General features: G+C 58.2%; 1 protein-coding gene across 1 annotated transcript; it reads left to right on the forward strand.

Annotated features, from left to right (window-relative positions):
* Nucleotides 1-1,156: 1,156 nt before the first annotated feature.
* LOC134559141 (START domain-containing protein 10-like) lies at nucleotides 1,157-6,134 on the forward strand. The gene is made up of 6 exons (XM_063413677.1): nucleotides 1,157-1,400; nucleotides 4,425-4,572; nucleotides 4,670-4,773; nucleotides 4,856-4,973; nucleotides 5,149-5,201; nucleotides 5,721-6,134. The coding sequence occupies exons 1-6, from the start codon at nucleotides 1,236-1,238 to the stop codon at nucleotides 5,931-5,933; spliced, it is 801 nt and encodes a 266-aa protein (XP_063269747.1). The 5' UTR covers nucleotides 1,157-1,235; the 3' UTR covers nucleotides 5,934-6,134.
* Nucleotides 6,135-14,305: the final 8,171 nt, after the last annotated feature.

The following is a 14,305-nucleotide window of genomic DNA, read 5'->3' on the forward strand; positions in this document are numbered from 1 at the left end:
TTCAAGAAGCCCGAAATTCCGGTCAAGAGAAACCCTGTGAACATCAACAAGATGGGCAAGATAACCTCAGGTTTCAGCCAGGCTGGGGACCGAGGGGCTGAGCAGGATCCCAGTGAAAGGAACTAGGAAAAGGTCCTCAGTAAGGTTCTGGACAGGAGGATGGACAAACAGAACAAGCTGCATCCTGAGCAGCCTGAGGAGGATGGGACCCAGCCTGGGTCCTCTGTGCAGCACCAGGGAACCCCAAGCTCTGTGCTCAGGGTGGTTCCCAGTCCAGGGAGAGATGGAGGGGCTGGAAAAGGAGCAGCAGATGCTGCTGGCAGGGCTGGAGCCTGGGGCTGGGGGAGAGGTGGGTGGGAGGCACCGGGGGCAGAGGCAGGGACCCTCTGTAGGGCACGACTGGTACCAAGGACAAGGGGCATTCCTTGCAGCTCCAGAACTGGTATTTTATCCTGGGAGTTGGCCCAGCTGTGGGACTGAGGTGGGCACGTCCACCCTTGCAGGCTGAGTTAAGCCATGGGTGACCCTTCCCGTGCCGGTGCTGTCCTGCCCAAGGTGGGAGGGGGGCTGGACTCCCCCCGGGGGGGCATCGTGCTGTGAGCCCAGCAAGGGGCAACCTCCCCCTCACAAATTGTTCTCCTTGCCATGGCAAAGCCCAGTCCAAGCCCCAGGACAGCCCGAGGGCCGAGGTGGTGTGCACTGGGCCGTGCCCCCGCCCCAGGGCCCGCTCTGGCCCACATCCCACGGCCGCTGCTCCTGGCATCAGCTGATCCTCGCAGCCAGCCCGTGCTGCAAAGTCAGGCACAGAGATTGCCAGGGCGCCGGCGAGGGGACAGCAGGGGTGGCAGCACGGGGGGCTCGGGGAGCCGGGGGCGCAGTGCCCTGAAAGCCGAGCCACCTGCGCGCTGCTACCTGCTGAATAATAGAGGAGCTGACAGCCAGCGGAGAGAAATGTGATGCTGCTGAGCCGGCCCGGGAAGACATCTGAGCTCCCGGCAGCTGCGATAGCAACCGCAGCCAAGGAGCCTCCAGCCCCGGGCTGCCTGCAGCTCTCTGCCCATCCCGGGGTGCCCGGGCGGCCGGGCCCGCTCCAGGGGCACGGGCTCGGGGCCCGCAGGATGATGTGAGCTGCCGCGGGCACCCGGCAAGGCAGAGCTCAAGGGCAGAGCTGGGTTTCCCGGGAGGTGAGGCAGAGGCAGAGCCTGCCCGTGCCCGGGGGGCAGCAGCTCAGCCCCATGTCCAGAGGAGGGGAGATGGTTTATATCCCGGATGACTCCGACTTCAGCTCCTTCAGGGATCAGTGCGAGAGCCTGGAGGGCTGGCACTGTCGGTATAACAAGGCTGGCGTGACCGTGTGGAGTCAGGGCCAGGAGGAGAGCTGCACCGTGCAGAAAATCAAGGTAAGCAGACGCTTCCCTGCCCCAGCCGTGAGCCCGGCTGCTGCCGAGAGTCCCTGGGGACTGCCCCATGCTGGAGATGCACAGTCCGGCCTGCCTGGGGGTTCTTCTGCCCCGAATTCCAGGGCTAGCAGGGTTAGACCCCAAAGGTGCATCCCGGCTGCTCCGCCCGCTGCTGCTGCCCACCCCGGGGCTGCACCTGCCAGGATCCTGCAGCCTCCGGCCGTGTGGGCTCACGTGGTGACTGCCCCCGATCCCGACACCCGCGGGAAGGCCCTGGGATCAATTACATTATGGAGATGGCCTTGCCGGGAGCCCCCGGACGCGAGGCGGGCTCACAGGACACGTCCCTGGTGTCCTTTCCCCGGCTCTGCCATCCTGGGGCACATCCCCCACATCCTCACGAGATGAGATCCTGTAGGAGCCCCAGGCGCTGTTTTGGGAGGTTTGTCGCATGGCAGGGGCTGGACCGGGGGTGCTGCAGAGGGACAGGGCGGTTCAGCCATCTCTCAGTTCCTCGTGGTTCATGTACACGGCCCCAGTGACACTGCCGGGTGACCCTGGGCACATCAGGGGTGGCTGCAGGGTGCTGGGGGCACAGCACCATGGTGGGCATCACAGACTTTGGCTTCTCTGGCCAACAATCCCAACTGCTGGGCAGGGATGGGATCTGCCAGAACGAGGAGAGGCAGAACATCCAACCTCCCGGACAGCCCAGCTGCTGGAGAACGTCCAGCCAGGAGTGCCAGGGGAGGGCTGGCATGGCCTGGAGGGCAGGGAAGGCACGGGGAGGTGCTGAGAAGGGAACAACACTCTGGAAGAGGCTCTCCCTCTGCTGTCCTGAACACAGAACACCCAGCAGCACCTCTCCTGCAGCCAGGGGCACGAGGGGGAGCTGGGCACACACTGGAGCAGGAGCTGCACTCTCGGCAGAGCTGCAGCTGCAACACACATTTCCCCTGCTGCCACGAGCCAGGGAAGAGCTTCTGCACCTGGATCAGGAGCTGAACATGCACAGGACCAGGGGGTGCTGAGGGGTCGGGTCAACACCTCTTTGAAAAGTCCTGATGACTGCAGCAGGTCCCTGACACCTGGGAAAGAGGCAAACGTCACATTCCTCTCCCAAAAGGAAGCTCCAGGCCAGTGTGGGCTGCTGTGTCACCTCCATCCCTGGGAAGGACACGGAGAATTGCTCCTGGAAGCCGTGTCCTGAAGGAGGAGGGTGGTGGTGACAGCAGCAAGGACCTGCCAAGGGTAAATCGTGCCTGAACAGCCTGACTGCCCCTGCAGGGAGAGGCCTGGCAGGTCCAGCCTTGGACAGGGCTTTCCTGTAGCCCTCGTGCCACCACCTCAGTGACATCACGACGGGAGAAGTGGACGTTCCTCACAGTGACCAGGACAGGCTGGCAGGAACCCCTGGAGTCCAGCCAAGGTCCAGCCCTCAGCCTGGCAAAGGGGGTGCAGTTGTGTCCCCCCTGCCACCGCTGAGCCCCACAGAGAGGGGACCCCAGGCAGGTCCAGGGCAGTCAGGAACCATCACCCAGCCTGGTTCAGTGCACTAATGGAGTTTTTCCCTGCCCCCCAAGAGGGCCTGGGCACGGTGCAGGGGTTGTCACTGCCCAGAGCCCCTTCCCAAAAGATGGGATGGAGGATGACACCTAGCCCGAGCTGCACAGCTCTCTTGGGGTCAGAAAAGCCTCAGTCTGTCCGTTCACTGAGGGAGTTAATTAACCCAGGGATTCCCTGAGCAGCTGGAACTTTGGATTTTTTCCACCTGAATTCCCTGTGGATGGGTGTGGGCTCTGTTCTTTCCCCATCGCAGCTGCTGTGCCTGGCAGGGCTCTTCATCCGAGGCTGGAGGGGGACGATGGACAGGCTTTAGTGAGGAATTTGGGGTGCAAGCCTGCGACGGCCCCTCTGTGCCAGCCGGAGTTTCCAGGAGGCCCATGAGCTCCGCCTGCAGCTGGAGAAATCCCTCACCCCGCAGCAGCGGCACCTCCAGACCCTGCTGGGAGGCTGCAGCCAGGGAGGGAGAGCAGCAGCAGGAGGGGGCTGGGTGCCCCCACCCTCCCCCCGTGCCCTGGGGACTGCAGCACATCCCCGAGCCCGGCCGGGCACCGGGCCAGCACGGCGGGCACAAACCAGACCGGGCCACGGGGAAAGCTTGCCCGAGATTGATGGGACCTGCCACGCTCAGGGGCCATCTCCGGTTACACGGCCCCTCATCAAAGATGCAGGGGCTCTAACGAGGAGCAGATGACATCTCCGTCCTCGCAGCGCCGACAGGAGCAGGGCGGCCGCCGTCATCAATAATGCACGGCTGGCGGGCCGGGCAGCTCCGCGGCTCCGGTTACAGCCGGGCCCGACAGACAGACCCCCGGAATGGGACAGACAGACAGCCCCCCGGGAGAGGACCCAACAGCCCCCCGGGAACGGGACAGACAGCCCCGGGAACGGGACAGACGGACAGCCCCCCAGGAGCGGGACTGACAGACAGCCCCCCAGGAGCAGACCCGACAGCCCCCCGGGAACGGGATTGACAGCCCCCCTGGGAGGGGACCTGACACACAGCCCCAAGAGCACACCTGACAGACAGCCCCCGGGAGTGACCCCAATAGACAGCCCCCCGAGAGTGGGCCGGACAGACAGCCCCCCGGGAGCAGGACTGACAGACAGCCCCGGGAGGGGACCCGACAGCCCCCCCGGGAGCGGGACCAACAGACAGTCCCCCGGGAGCAGACCTTACACCCCAGACCATCGTGAAGGAGCCCGGGCACCCCTTAGCTTGCCCTGCAAGGACATGGGGTGGGGGACAGGCATCAAAGCCCGGCCGATCTGTTTGAGGGCAGAGGGTCGTTCCAGCTCCGCCCTGGCTGCAGCAGCGGCGGCCCTGAGGTGTCCTGCAGCAGGGACGTGTCCTGTGCAGAGCATCCTCCGTGCCACAGGGACACGGCACAGCCCAAGGTGCTCGTCCCCGGGAGGGCACAGCTCCGGGGCTGCTGCTGCCCCCCGCCCCTCTCCCCACAGACCCGCATCTCCTGCAAGGACGTCCCTGCCGAGACCCTCTATGACGTGCTGCACGACACCCGCTACCGCAAGAAGTGGGACTCCAACATGATCGAGACCTACGACATCGGGCGCCTCACCGTCAACGCCGATGTGGGATACTACTCGTGTGAGCAGCCCCTGAGCCCCCCATGTCCCCTGCCCAGCCCCAGGCCCCCGGGTGTGGTGGGGCCCCGGGGGCTGGGGGTGACAGGATGTGCCCGCAGGGAAGTGCCCGAGCCCCCTGAAGAACCGGGATTTCGTCACGCTGCGCTCCTGGCTGCCCCTGGGCAATGACTACATGATCATCAACTACAGCGTCAAGCACCCGGTGAGTCCCCGGCGCTGGCAGGGCTGCCCGCGGGCACGGGCAGCGCTGGGCAGGCTCTGAGGTGCCCGGCATCTGTCCGCAGAAATACCCGCCCCGGAAGGATTTCGTCAGGGCCGTGTCCCTGCAGACTGGGTACCTGATCAAGGCCAACGGGGACGGGGCCTGCATCCTCTATTACCTCACCCAGGTGGACCCTCGCGGTGAGTGCCCGCAGGAGGGGACAGGGCTCACCCCCTGGCTCTCCCTCACCCAGGCCCCCGGGAGTGGGTTCAGCCCAAGGAAGAAGGGGTGCCCGCCCCAGCCCTGGGGGGCTGCGGGCTCGTGGTGCCTCCCCCGGGGCTGGCCCTGCTCCTGAGTGACTTTGGGCTCTTGCAGGGTCGCTGCCAAAGTGGGTGGTGAACCGCGTGTCCCAGTTTGTGGCACCGAAGGTAAGGAGCAGGGATGTCACTAGGAGTCACAGGCAGCAGGAATGGGCTGCCCAAATTACCCCTGGGTGGGGGCAGGATGGGTGACCCTGGGCCCACAGGGTGGGTGCTGGATGACCCAGGGCTCTGAGGATGGATGCTGGAAGACCCGGAACTGATGGGATAGGTGCTGGGAGACCCAGAGCTCATAGAACAGGTCCTGCAGGACAGGTCCAGAGCTCACAAAATGGGTGCTGGATAATCCAAGGCTCACAGGATGGATGCTGGGTAACCCAAGTCTCACAGGATCGGTGCTGGATGACCCAGAGCTTGCAGAATGGGTGCTGAGTGATCCAGGGCTCCCAGGAGGGATCCTCAGAGATGCAGGGCTCCCGGGATGAGTTCTGGGTGACACAGGGCATGCACTGGGCACGTTGCTGGGGCAGCCAGGCCCCATCCCCTCCCAACACCCCAAAACCTGCACGGGGGGAGCTGGGAGCTGTGCCCACAGCCCAGGGCAGCCCCAGCCCCCTGTGCCCGCAGGCGATGAAGAAAATCTACAAGGCTGGGCTGAAGTACCCGGAGTGGAAGCGCCGGCACGACCCCGAATACAAGCCCTGGGTGTACCCCGAGCAGAACACGCTGCCCAGTGTCAGCCTGGCCGAGCTCTCCGTGCAGCACGCGGACTCCCTGGAAAACATCGACGAGACTGGGCTGCCCGAGGACCACCTGAGCACCAGCGACCACGAGGCCTGAGCCCTCCGCGCGGGGCAATCCCCTCATCACCGAGGCTTGGCACCCGGGGCACCGCTGGCAGTTTGGCTCCCTGCTTCCCAATAGTCACATCTGCTCTCCAACTCCTTCATCGCTGACCCTGCTCTCCCTGCCCAGGCCGTGGGGAACTGTCCTGTGGGATCTGCTGGAAAGTGGGAGGACGGGCACCCTGGGGCCCCCTGTGCCCATGGAGGTGTGTGGGCCTGACATTGGTCTGAATTTAGGCTTCAGGCTCTGCTAGTGTCTGTGTGAAAGGCAGACGAGCAACTTTCTCATGTTAGCCTGAGAAATCTAAAGGAGGAATTCAAACAAACCTTGGGAAGTGAGAAACCATCCGCAGGTGGTGTTTTTCCAACATGTTTACTGGAAAGAAATATTTACAAAAGAGTGTAGACGCTGAATAACCAATCATGTTCTTTGTACCGAACTACTCTATAAAAGTAGAATGTAGAAGAATAAAGTTTGCTCTCATCTTTACCATCATGGAGAGTCATGTTGTTATTTCTGTGCCGTCCGAAAACCATAGCAACATCTGGTGACCTGACGTTTCGAAGAAGTTCAGCGCAGCCGGGACTGATTCATGCAGCAAAGCTTGAAAATTCTACCTGCCTCCTTAGAGAGGTAAGCAAAATATCTCCACGTTTTTCTAAAGAATGCTGGTCCTGCTGACCATGGAAAAAGATCACTCCTGCCAAAAAACAGCAGGTCGGACGGCACCCAGCACAGCTGGACTTTAATTTCTAGAACAGACAGCTGGGCAAAGGTTCCAGAAAAACCTGGGGAACCAGCCTGAGAAAGGACAGCTTGTGCCTTTCCTGACAAGAGCTGCTGGAATTCTTCGCTGCCGACAGCTTGCCCAGCACTCCCCCGACCTCTTTCGGTTCTGTCTGGCCGAGATCAAAGCGAGCGTCTGTAAGCCTCTCCCGGCCGGCAGAGACGGCGCTTCCTTGGCTTTTCCTTCTCCTTTCTTCATACCACGGATGGCTGGCAGTGGTTCCTGCGCTATCATCCACTGCGACTAGTCTGTACCGTGACTTTAAAAGATGCTAGCCCGTCCAAGATACAGCTGGTCAGATTCCGACCCGGAGTGTGACACAACGATCCTTTCCTCCTCGGCGTGGCCCAGCATCTGGCCTGCGGACGGGACCGGGATCGAAAACCTTTGATCCCTCTGTATCCTTCTGTGTGTTCAGGGCGAAAAGTTCACTTTATGAGTGTTTTATGCTTTTAACGTTACCTGTGCTTGTTTTTATGATTGCCTGTGTGAGTTTAGGGCTTGTCTTTCCTTGTGTCTCTGTGTTTTAACTTTGTTCTTTCCCTTGCGCGGGGATGGGGGGTGCGGTGAGACAGAGGCATGGCAGCACGGATGCGATCTCCCTGCCTTCTCTCTCTCTCGCTCGGTTTTTCTCCCGCCCTGCTCCAGGGCGCTGCAGCGGCTGCAAAATCTCTCTCTCTCTCGTTTTTCCGTACTCGGTTTCCCCCCCTCCCCACAGGCGCGCGGGTCGGGCGGGCGCGCAGGTCCCTTCCCCGCGCGGTGCCGCTGAGACGGGCGGCTTGGAGCAGCTTTGCCTCTTCGTTCCCCCCCCTTCCCCCCAGGGCGGTGAGGGGGGCCACCGGGTCTCCGCTTGAGACAGGCGGCGGCAGGGCGGCGGCGGGCTGAGCCCCGCCGAGCACCGCTCCGTTGTCCCCTCTCTGTTTCCCCTCCATTTCCTTCCCGCGTGAATTTGCACAGCAAGTCGTCATAGGAACGGAGGAGCGGTCTCCTCGCTCCTTTTCCCCCTTCCCCCCGCCATGAGCGGCGGGGTTCGCTCCCCCACTCCTTCCCTGCGGGCCAAGCGGCTGACTGCGAATAGGGCACGAGGAACTTGCCGTTCCTCTAGACAGCGGATAATGCTGTGGGAGTTGCTTCGCTTGAATTTTTTTTTACATAGAAATGGGGGCCACGTTTGTTTGGATTTCCCCCAGCTCTGCGGAGCGGCCCTGGGGCCATTGAGCCCCCAAAGCCCCACTGAGGGAGGGCCAAATAGCTTCGTCGCCTTTGAGGTGAGCAGAAGCTTTTTCCTTTACAGAAAAATGGGGGCCACGTTTGTTTGGATTTCCCCCAGCTCCGCGGGGCGGCCCTGGGGCCCTTGAGCCCCCAAAGCCCCACTGAGGGAGGGCCAAATAGCTTCGTCGCCTTTGAGGTGAGCAGAAGCTTTTCCCTTTAGAGGGACAGTTGAATTTTGTTTGGGTTTTTTCCCTCCCCCCCTCCCTCAAAACATTTCTTCTCAAGGCGTCTCTGTGAACAGATGCCTGTTCATAATAGAAGAAAAATGACAAGAAATACAAAAAACAAATAAGCAACCTTTGTTGCCTTTCGCAGATAACACAAGTATTATTAATAATTCTACAGTATAACCATCAGTTATGAGATTTATCTCAGTTTTTAAGATATTTGATGTGAATTCACAGATATGATAAAGTTATCACAGTTCTACAGCCGGCTGCTGCTACTGCTGCTGCTTCTGCTTCTTCTTCTCATGTACTTTGCTATTTGTCTATAATTGCCTGTAAGACACGTGTCAGCCAAGAATTTTTCCTTGTTTTCTAGCTGTCTATGCTAGCTTTGCATTCATGATTTTCTAAATATTTTCAGATTTCCAGACAAGGTTATCTGAGTTTGTAAGAATGCCTCCTCTGTCCTGACGGTTTGGGATGCAGTTCCAATCCTGGTCACAGACCATCTCAAGAGCCTGCTGAGCTCAGAGCATCTCTACCCTGACAAATTTAGGAGGTGTCAATTACCATATTAGTTTCTTATTATAAGATTTTTAAGAAGTTTGTTTTTAAAATTGGTGTAAGGGATTCCTCTGCAGTTAGAGCTGGGCACTGGCCATGCCTTGGCTCTCTCTGGATGGGAATTGCCTATTTGCCCAGATGTTTTAGCAAAAATTACATGAGTTATTTGACTCAACAATTTGACCTTTAAATATAATAGCTGAATTGATCTTTGAGGTGAACCTGGAATTCCTGCCCGGGAAGGATGAACAGGTTGTCACTGGAAAAGAAGCACTTCAGCTTTTGCAGTTCCTGGGCTGATCAAAATTATTATCAAAAAGATAACAGGCAACAATGTAACATTTATGTTATGAACCTGAAGAAAAAGTAATTCTGAAACCTGGATGTTGAATTTAGACAATGGAGTCTGACAAGTTATCAGTTTAGGGCAGTGGAGCCTGACAAGTTTGTTAATTTAAGGGGAAGATGTGCCTGTGTTTTATCATTAGCAGGTTCAGCAGTCGTTTTACCCATCACCTCTGAGGAGTGAAAAGGGACATTGCATAGCCTTAGTGGCTGTCATATAGACTGCAAAGATGACCATGTGGTTGGAAGTTATGGAGACAACAGAAGTCCTGTGTCAGCAGCATGGTCCTGTTTTCATCGATCATCCTCGAGTCACTCCCTGCTCCAGACTTCAAGAAGACATCCAGTGATGCTAAGGATCAACATCTTGTCTCAATGGACTTTTTCTTTTCATGTGTTTTAATTTTATAGTAGATGTTGTTTCATTTAAGTTTCCTACATAGATGTAGTTGTATTTTAGGTAATATTTCACGTGCCTTCGGTGTATGTTTTGTAGTTATTAAGGGCTGTTATTTCACTTTGTGGTTTTTGCCTTTCTGGTCTTTGGGATCATGTAGATTTTTTTTGGAGTCAGATATCTTTTTATTGATATTTTTATTAATTTTATTATTCTTTTTTTCTTTCTAGGTGACATCCTACAGATATCATGGGCCAATTGAGTGAACGATGGTCCAATACTGCACATCCTGCAATGGGTCTTTGCCCTTTCAAACATCGCATGCATTTTTGCATTTAAAAAAAAAAAAAAAAAAAAAAAAAAAAAAAAAAAAAAAAAAAAAAGGGTCAACTCAGGTTGTCCAAATAATTGGAAAATTAAATCAGTTTGCGGTTGCAGGTGTAATGCAAGGACCACTGTCCTTTGCTAAAAGGCAGAAAAAGCCCTTGTTATCTGAAAGGATGATTCCTAGAGTGATAGATCTTGACAAATTAGACTGCCATTTTTGAGCAGGCTAATGATGTTTTGTTTTTTTCTGTATTAGAATTAGTAAATAGCTAAGCTTGACGCTGGTGCATGGACATGGTTATGAAGGGTCAACACCAAATGCCACAAAACTTCCCTGACCATTTAAGTTGGTGCCCAATGAAAGTTCTGTTTAGTAATTGGTTGATTACTAATGGGACTTCTGGTGTCATGTTTGTCTTTTTTCTCTTGCAAGGGCCCTGCAGGAGAGGACACAGACACAGACGCCGCCCTCAGCAAAAACTAAAAGGGGGAGATGTGGGCCTGACATTGGTCTGAATTTAGGCTTCAGGCTCTGCTAGTGTCTGTGTGAAAGGCAGACGAGCAACTTTCTCATGTTAGCCTGAGAAATCTAAAGGAGGAATTCAAACAAACCTTGGGAAGTGAGAAACCATCCGCAGGTGGTGTTTTTCCAACATGTTTACTGGAAAGAAATATTTACAAAAGAGTGTAGACGCTGAATAACCAATCATGTTCTTTGTACCGAACTACTCTATAAAAGTAGAATGTAGAAGAATAAAGTTTGCTCTCATCTTTACCATCATGGAGAGTCATGTTGTTATTTCTGTGCCGTCCGAAAACCATACCAACAGAGGTGTCCCTGCAGGAGACAGTCCTGGCAGTGGGTGTTCTGAGAGAGGCAGGGCAGGCTGAGGTGGCTAGGAGCTTTCCTGGCACCAGGGGATGGCTCTGCCACTCTAAGACCCTCAAGTGCCCAGAAGGGGGGGTCTGGGAGGGTCCTGCCCAGGTTTTGCAGCAGCACAAGGTTTGGATTGACCCCCTCTGGCCCGAGGTCCAGCTCTGCTGAGGTCAGGCTGGACCCACTCCAGCCCTCCATGCCCCTCCAAGCTTAGTGTGACCCCCCCAATCTCAGGGAGCCCCCCAGGTCCTCTCCTGAGCACCAGGCTCACCTCTGCAGGCTGGCTTTAGCCCAGCTGGCCCTGGGGACTCCTTCCCCTGGTGGTTTGTGGGGTTTGTCACCCTGGCTATGGGGTCCCCACTCTCCCAGGGTTTGCTGCTGCTGTGGTTCCTGGCACAACAATAAAGGGGTTGGTGTGTGTGCGAGAGCTCGTGGGGCTGGCACAGGATGGGGAGGGGGCTGGCACGGAGCCCACCCACAGACATCCAGGTCTGAGTCGGACAGGAGGGTCCCTCTGTGCAGCCACAGCACCCTGGGGTGACCCTCAGCAGGGACACAAGTGGCCACAGCAGGACAGGAGAGAGGGATGCTGGGCCTGCACCCCCACATGAGTGTGTGTGGGCACGGGGCAGCTTCCACGGGACAACGGGAAGTTGGTCTAGACAGGCACTGCGGTGGGAATACACTGACAACAGAGGGATTTTCCACCCACTCCTCACCCCCACCTTCCTCTGAGGCTGCTGGGTTTGAGCTGATGGGGCAGAGCCCACTGGCACCCGGGCCCGCAGGGTGCTGGGGTGAGGACCCTTCCCCTGCGGAAGGAGCCCCATCCCCTCGCATTCCCCGGGTGTTTCTCTGCAGGATCCAGGCTGTGGCTCTGCCAGGGGTTATTTTTAGCCAGCCCTGAGTGGGAGTGAGGAGCTGCTGCCTGAGCACCGAGAGCCCGGCACGGAGCCCAGGGAAAGCTGTGACACCTCAGCCCGGGATGTGGCCCAAAGTGACCAGGATGGTGGTGGCACAGGGAGCTTCCCTGTCACCAGTCCGCATCCAGCACTGGGCTGTAGGAGAGCTCCGGGCCCCCAGTATGGGCCAGGGTGGAGCTGGGGGGGCACCGTGGGGTGCCAGCAGCGCCAGCGCGGTGATTTCTTTTGGAACCCTGTGGGTTTCCTGCGGCACAGGCAGGAAAGGGATCAGGGGCACCCCGAGCGAGGCAGGGCACAGGCAGGGGGCGGGGGGCTGGGAGCCCCCCGGGGGCCCTCGCTGGGATTTTGGGTGGCCCAGAGCCCGGTGAGGCGAGGGCCAGACACGCGGGGGCTGCGGCCCCGCACAAGCGCCCAGCTGGGCGCTCTTCCTGCCCGGCTCCGGGCGCGGAGGAGCCGCCCGCACACACAGATTGGAAAGGAAACGGGAAGCTGCTGCTGGACCAGAGATTAGCCCGGAGGCAGTGATGTCAGCCGGCCCTGACGGATCGGGGGCAGCGGGAGCGTGGCACGGGCCCATCCTGGCCACACACCACGTCAAACGTGCCCCTGCTGGGGCAGGATGTGACTCCATCCCGTGATTTGCGTCTCCTGGGCTCATGGATCTGTCTGGGGTGGCTTTTGGCTCCACTGCCCAGACCAGGACTCTGATTCCAGCGAGGAGCCCCCCCAGCAGCCTCATGCACTGGCCTTGAGCAGGGGTTTTGCCTGGAAGGGTTCAGCAGATTTCCAAGACTCCGGTTTCCCCCTCTCCCTCCTCCCCCAGGGGCTCAGCTCTGCCTGCCCTGCAAACCCTCCAGGCTCAGTCCCAACCTATTTCCAGATGTCCAATGTGATATTTCCTCTCCAGGGATGAGCCTCGAGTGTCCCTCACCTTCACCCTGCTCCCCATCACCCCACACATCCCCCAGCACGAACCTGCGCTGGTAGGGCTGGAGGAAAGCAAGAAACTGCCCCAGGGTGCAGCAAAAGCTGATGGCTGGGGAGGGATGGATCGATGGATGGATCGATGGATGGATCAATGGAAGGAGAGGGAGGAAGAGGGAGGAAGGGAAGGAAAATGAAAGGAGGGGTGAATGCATGGCTGGATGGCTGGATGGCAGGATGGCAGGATGGATGGATAGATGGATGGATGGATGGATGGATGGATGGATGGATGGATGGATGGATGGATGGATGGATGGATGGATGGATGGATGGGCACCTGGACACAGGAATCTTAAGGGACAGTGTCATCCTGGGTACTGCCCAGAAAAGGGAAGGATCAAACAGGCCTTCAGGCTGGAAGGATCCAGCCTTCACTTCAATGTTTGCTTCCTCCAGCCCCTGCCAGCCTCATCTCAAAGCCCGATCCAGTCCTAGGGGAGTTTTCTGATCCTGCCCATCTGCCTCCTCCAGGGAGCAGGCACGACCTTCCTGCTCTGTGGCCATGACAGGACAGGGCTCTGTGCCTCTGCCCAAGGATGCTGCTGTCTAAATATAAATACAAATATAGATAAATATAAATATAGATCCCATCAGCAGCCTGGCAAATGCTGTGAGCAAGCAAAGACTTTGAAATCTGCTCTGCAAAATGTGGGCTGATAGGAAGCCCTTGGGAAACATCCCATCCCTGTGCCCTGCCCTGGTGCCCTGCTCCCATCCCTGTGCCAGCTCTGGGGCTCCGGGGTGGCCCCATGGCTGGGGAATGTCCTGGATGGGTTCTGGGAAGGAGCAGCCCCCTGTGGGAACCAGGTGCTGGAGCTCAGCAGAGGTGTTTGGGCAGGGGTTCCTCCTGCCAAGGGAACAGAGCCCCAAACCTGGGAATTAGGTGACTGTGGAGGGAGAAGAGAGCAGTGGAGGTTTTCTGCCTCAAACTGCCCTGTCAGCAGCCATCAGGGTGTGGGAGCTGGGCCCTGTCCTTGGTCACCTGAACCCTGCACAGGATTGTGACTTGCCACTGCAAGGAAGTCCCAGGAACATTTCCCTCCCTCCCCTGCAGGCCATGCCTGCCCTGGCAGCAGGGAGGAGCAGTGCTCCAAACAGCAGGTTCTGAGGGGTCTCAAAAGCACTGCCAGCAGGTCAGGGAGGGGATCCTGTCCCTGTGTCCAGCCCTGGGGGCACCTCTGGGGTGCTGTGTCCAGCTCTGGATCCTCAGCACAGCAGGGACAGGAGCTCCTGGAGCTGAGGAAGGGCCTGGAGCATCTCCATGCCCAGGAAAGGCTGAGGGAGCTGGGGCTGCTCAGCCTGGGGAGGAGCCCCGGCTGAGAGGGGCCCTCAGCCCTGAGTGTCCCTGTGTCTGTCCCTGTGTCTTTCCCTGTGTGCAGGAAGGGCAGAGCAGCCCCAGGCTCTGCTCCAGGCCCAGGCTCTGCTCCAGGCCCAGCAATGGCCCCAGAGCCACGGGCAGGGGCTGAGCCCAGGAGCTGCCCCTGCACAGGAGGCACAACTTCTGCCCTGGGCAGTGCCAGCCCTGAGCAGATTGTGCACAGAGGCTGTGGAGTGTCCCTCCCTGGGATGTTGCAGAAGCCTCTGCAGACAATCCTGTGCTCTGTCTGAGCAGGAAGTTTGGAGCAGAGGAGCCACTGTAGATCCTTCCAGCCTGACCCTGCCCGGGATTCTGGAGATGCTGCAGGGTGCCAGACTGAGCTCCACTGCTGCAATGCCTGCAGCA

The sequence above is a fragment of the Prinia subflava genome, chromosome 16 (genome assembly GCF_021018805.1).
Source record: "Prinia subflava isolate CZ2003 ecotype Zambia chromosome 16, Cam_Psub_1.2, whole genome shotgun sequence".
Classification (NCBI taxonomy): Eukaryota; Metazoa; Chordata; class Aves; order Passeriformes; family Cisticolidae; genus Prinia; species Prinia subflava.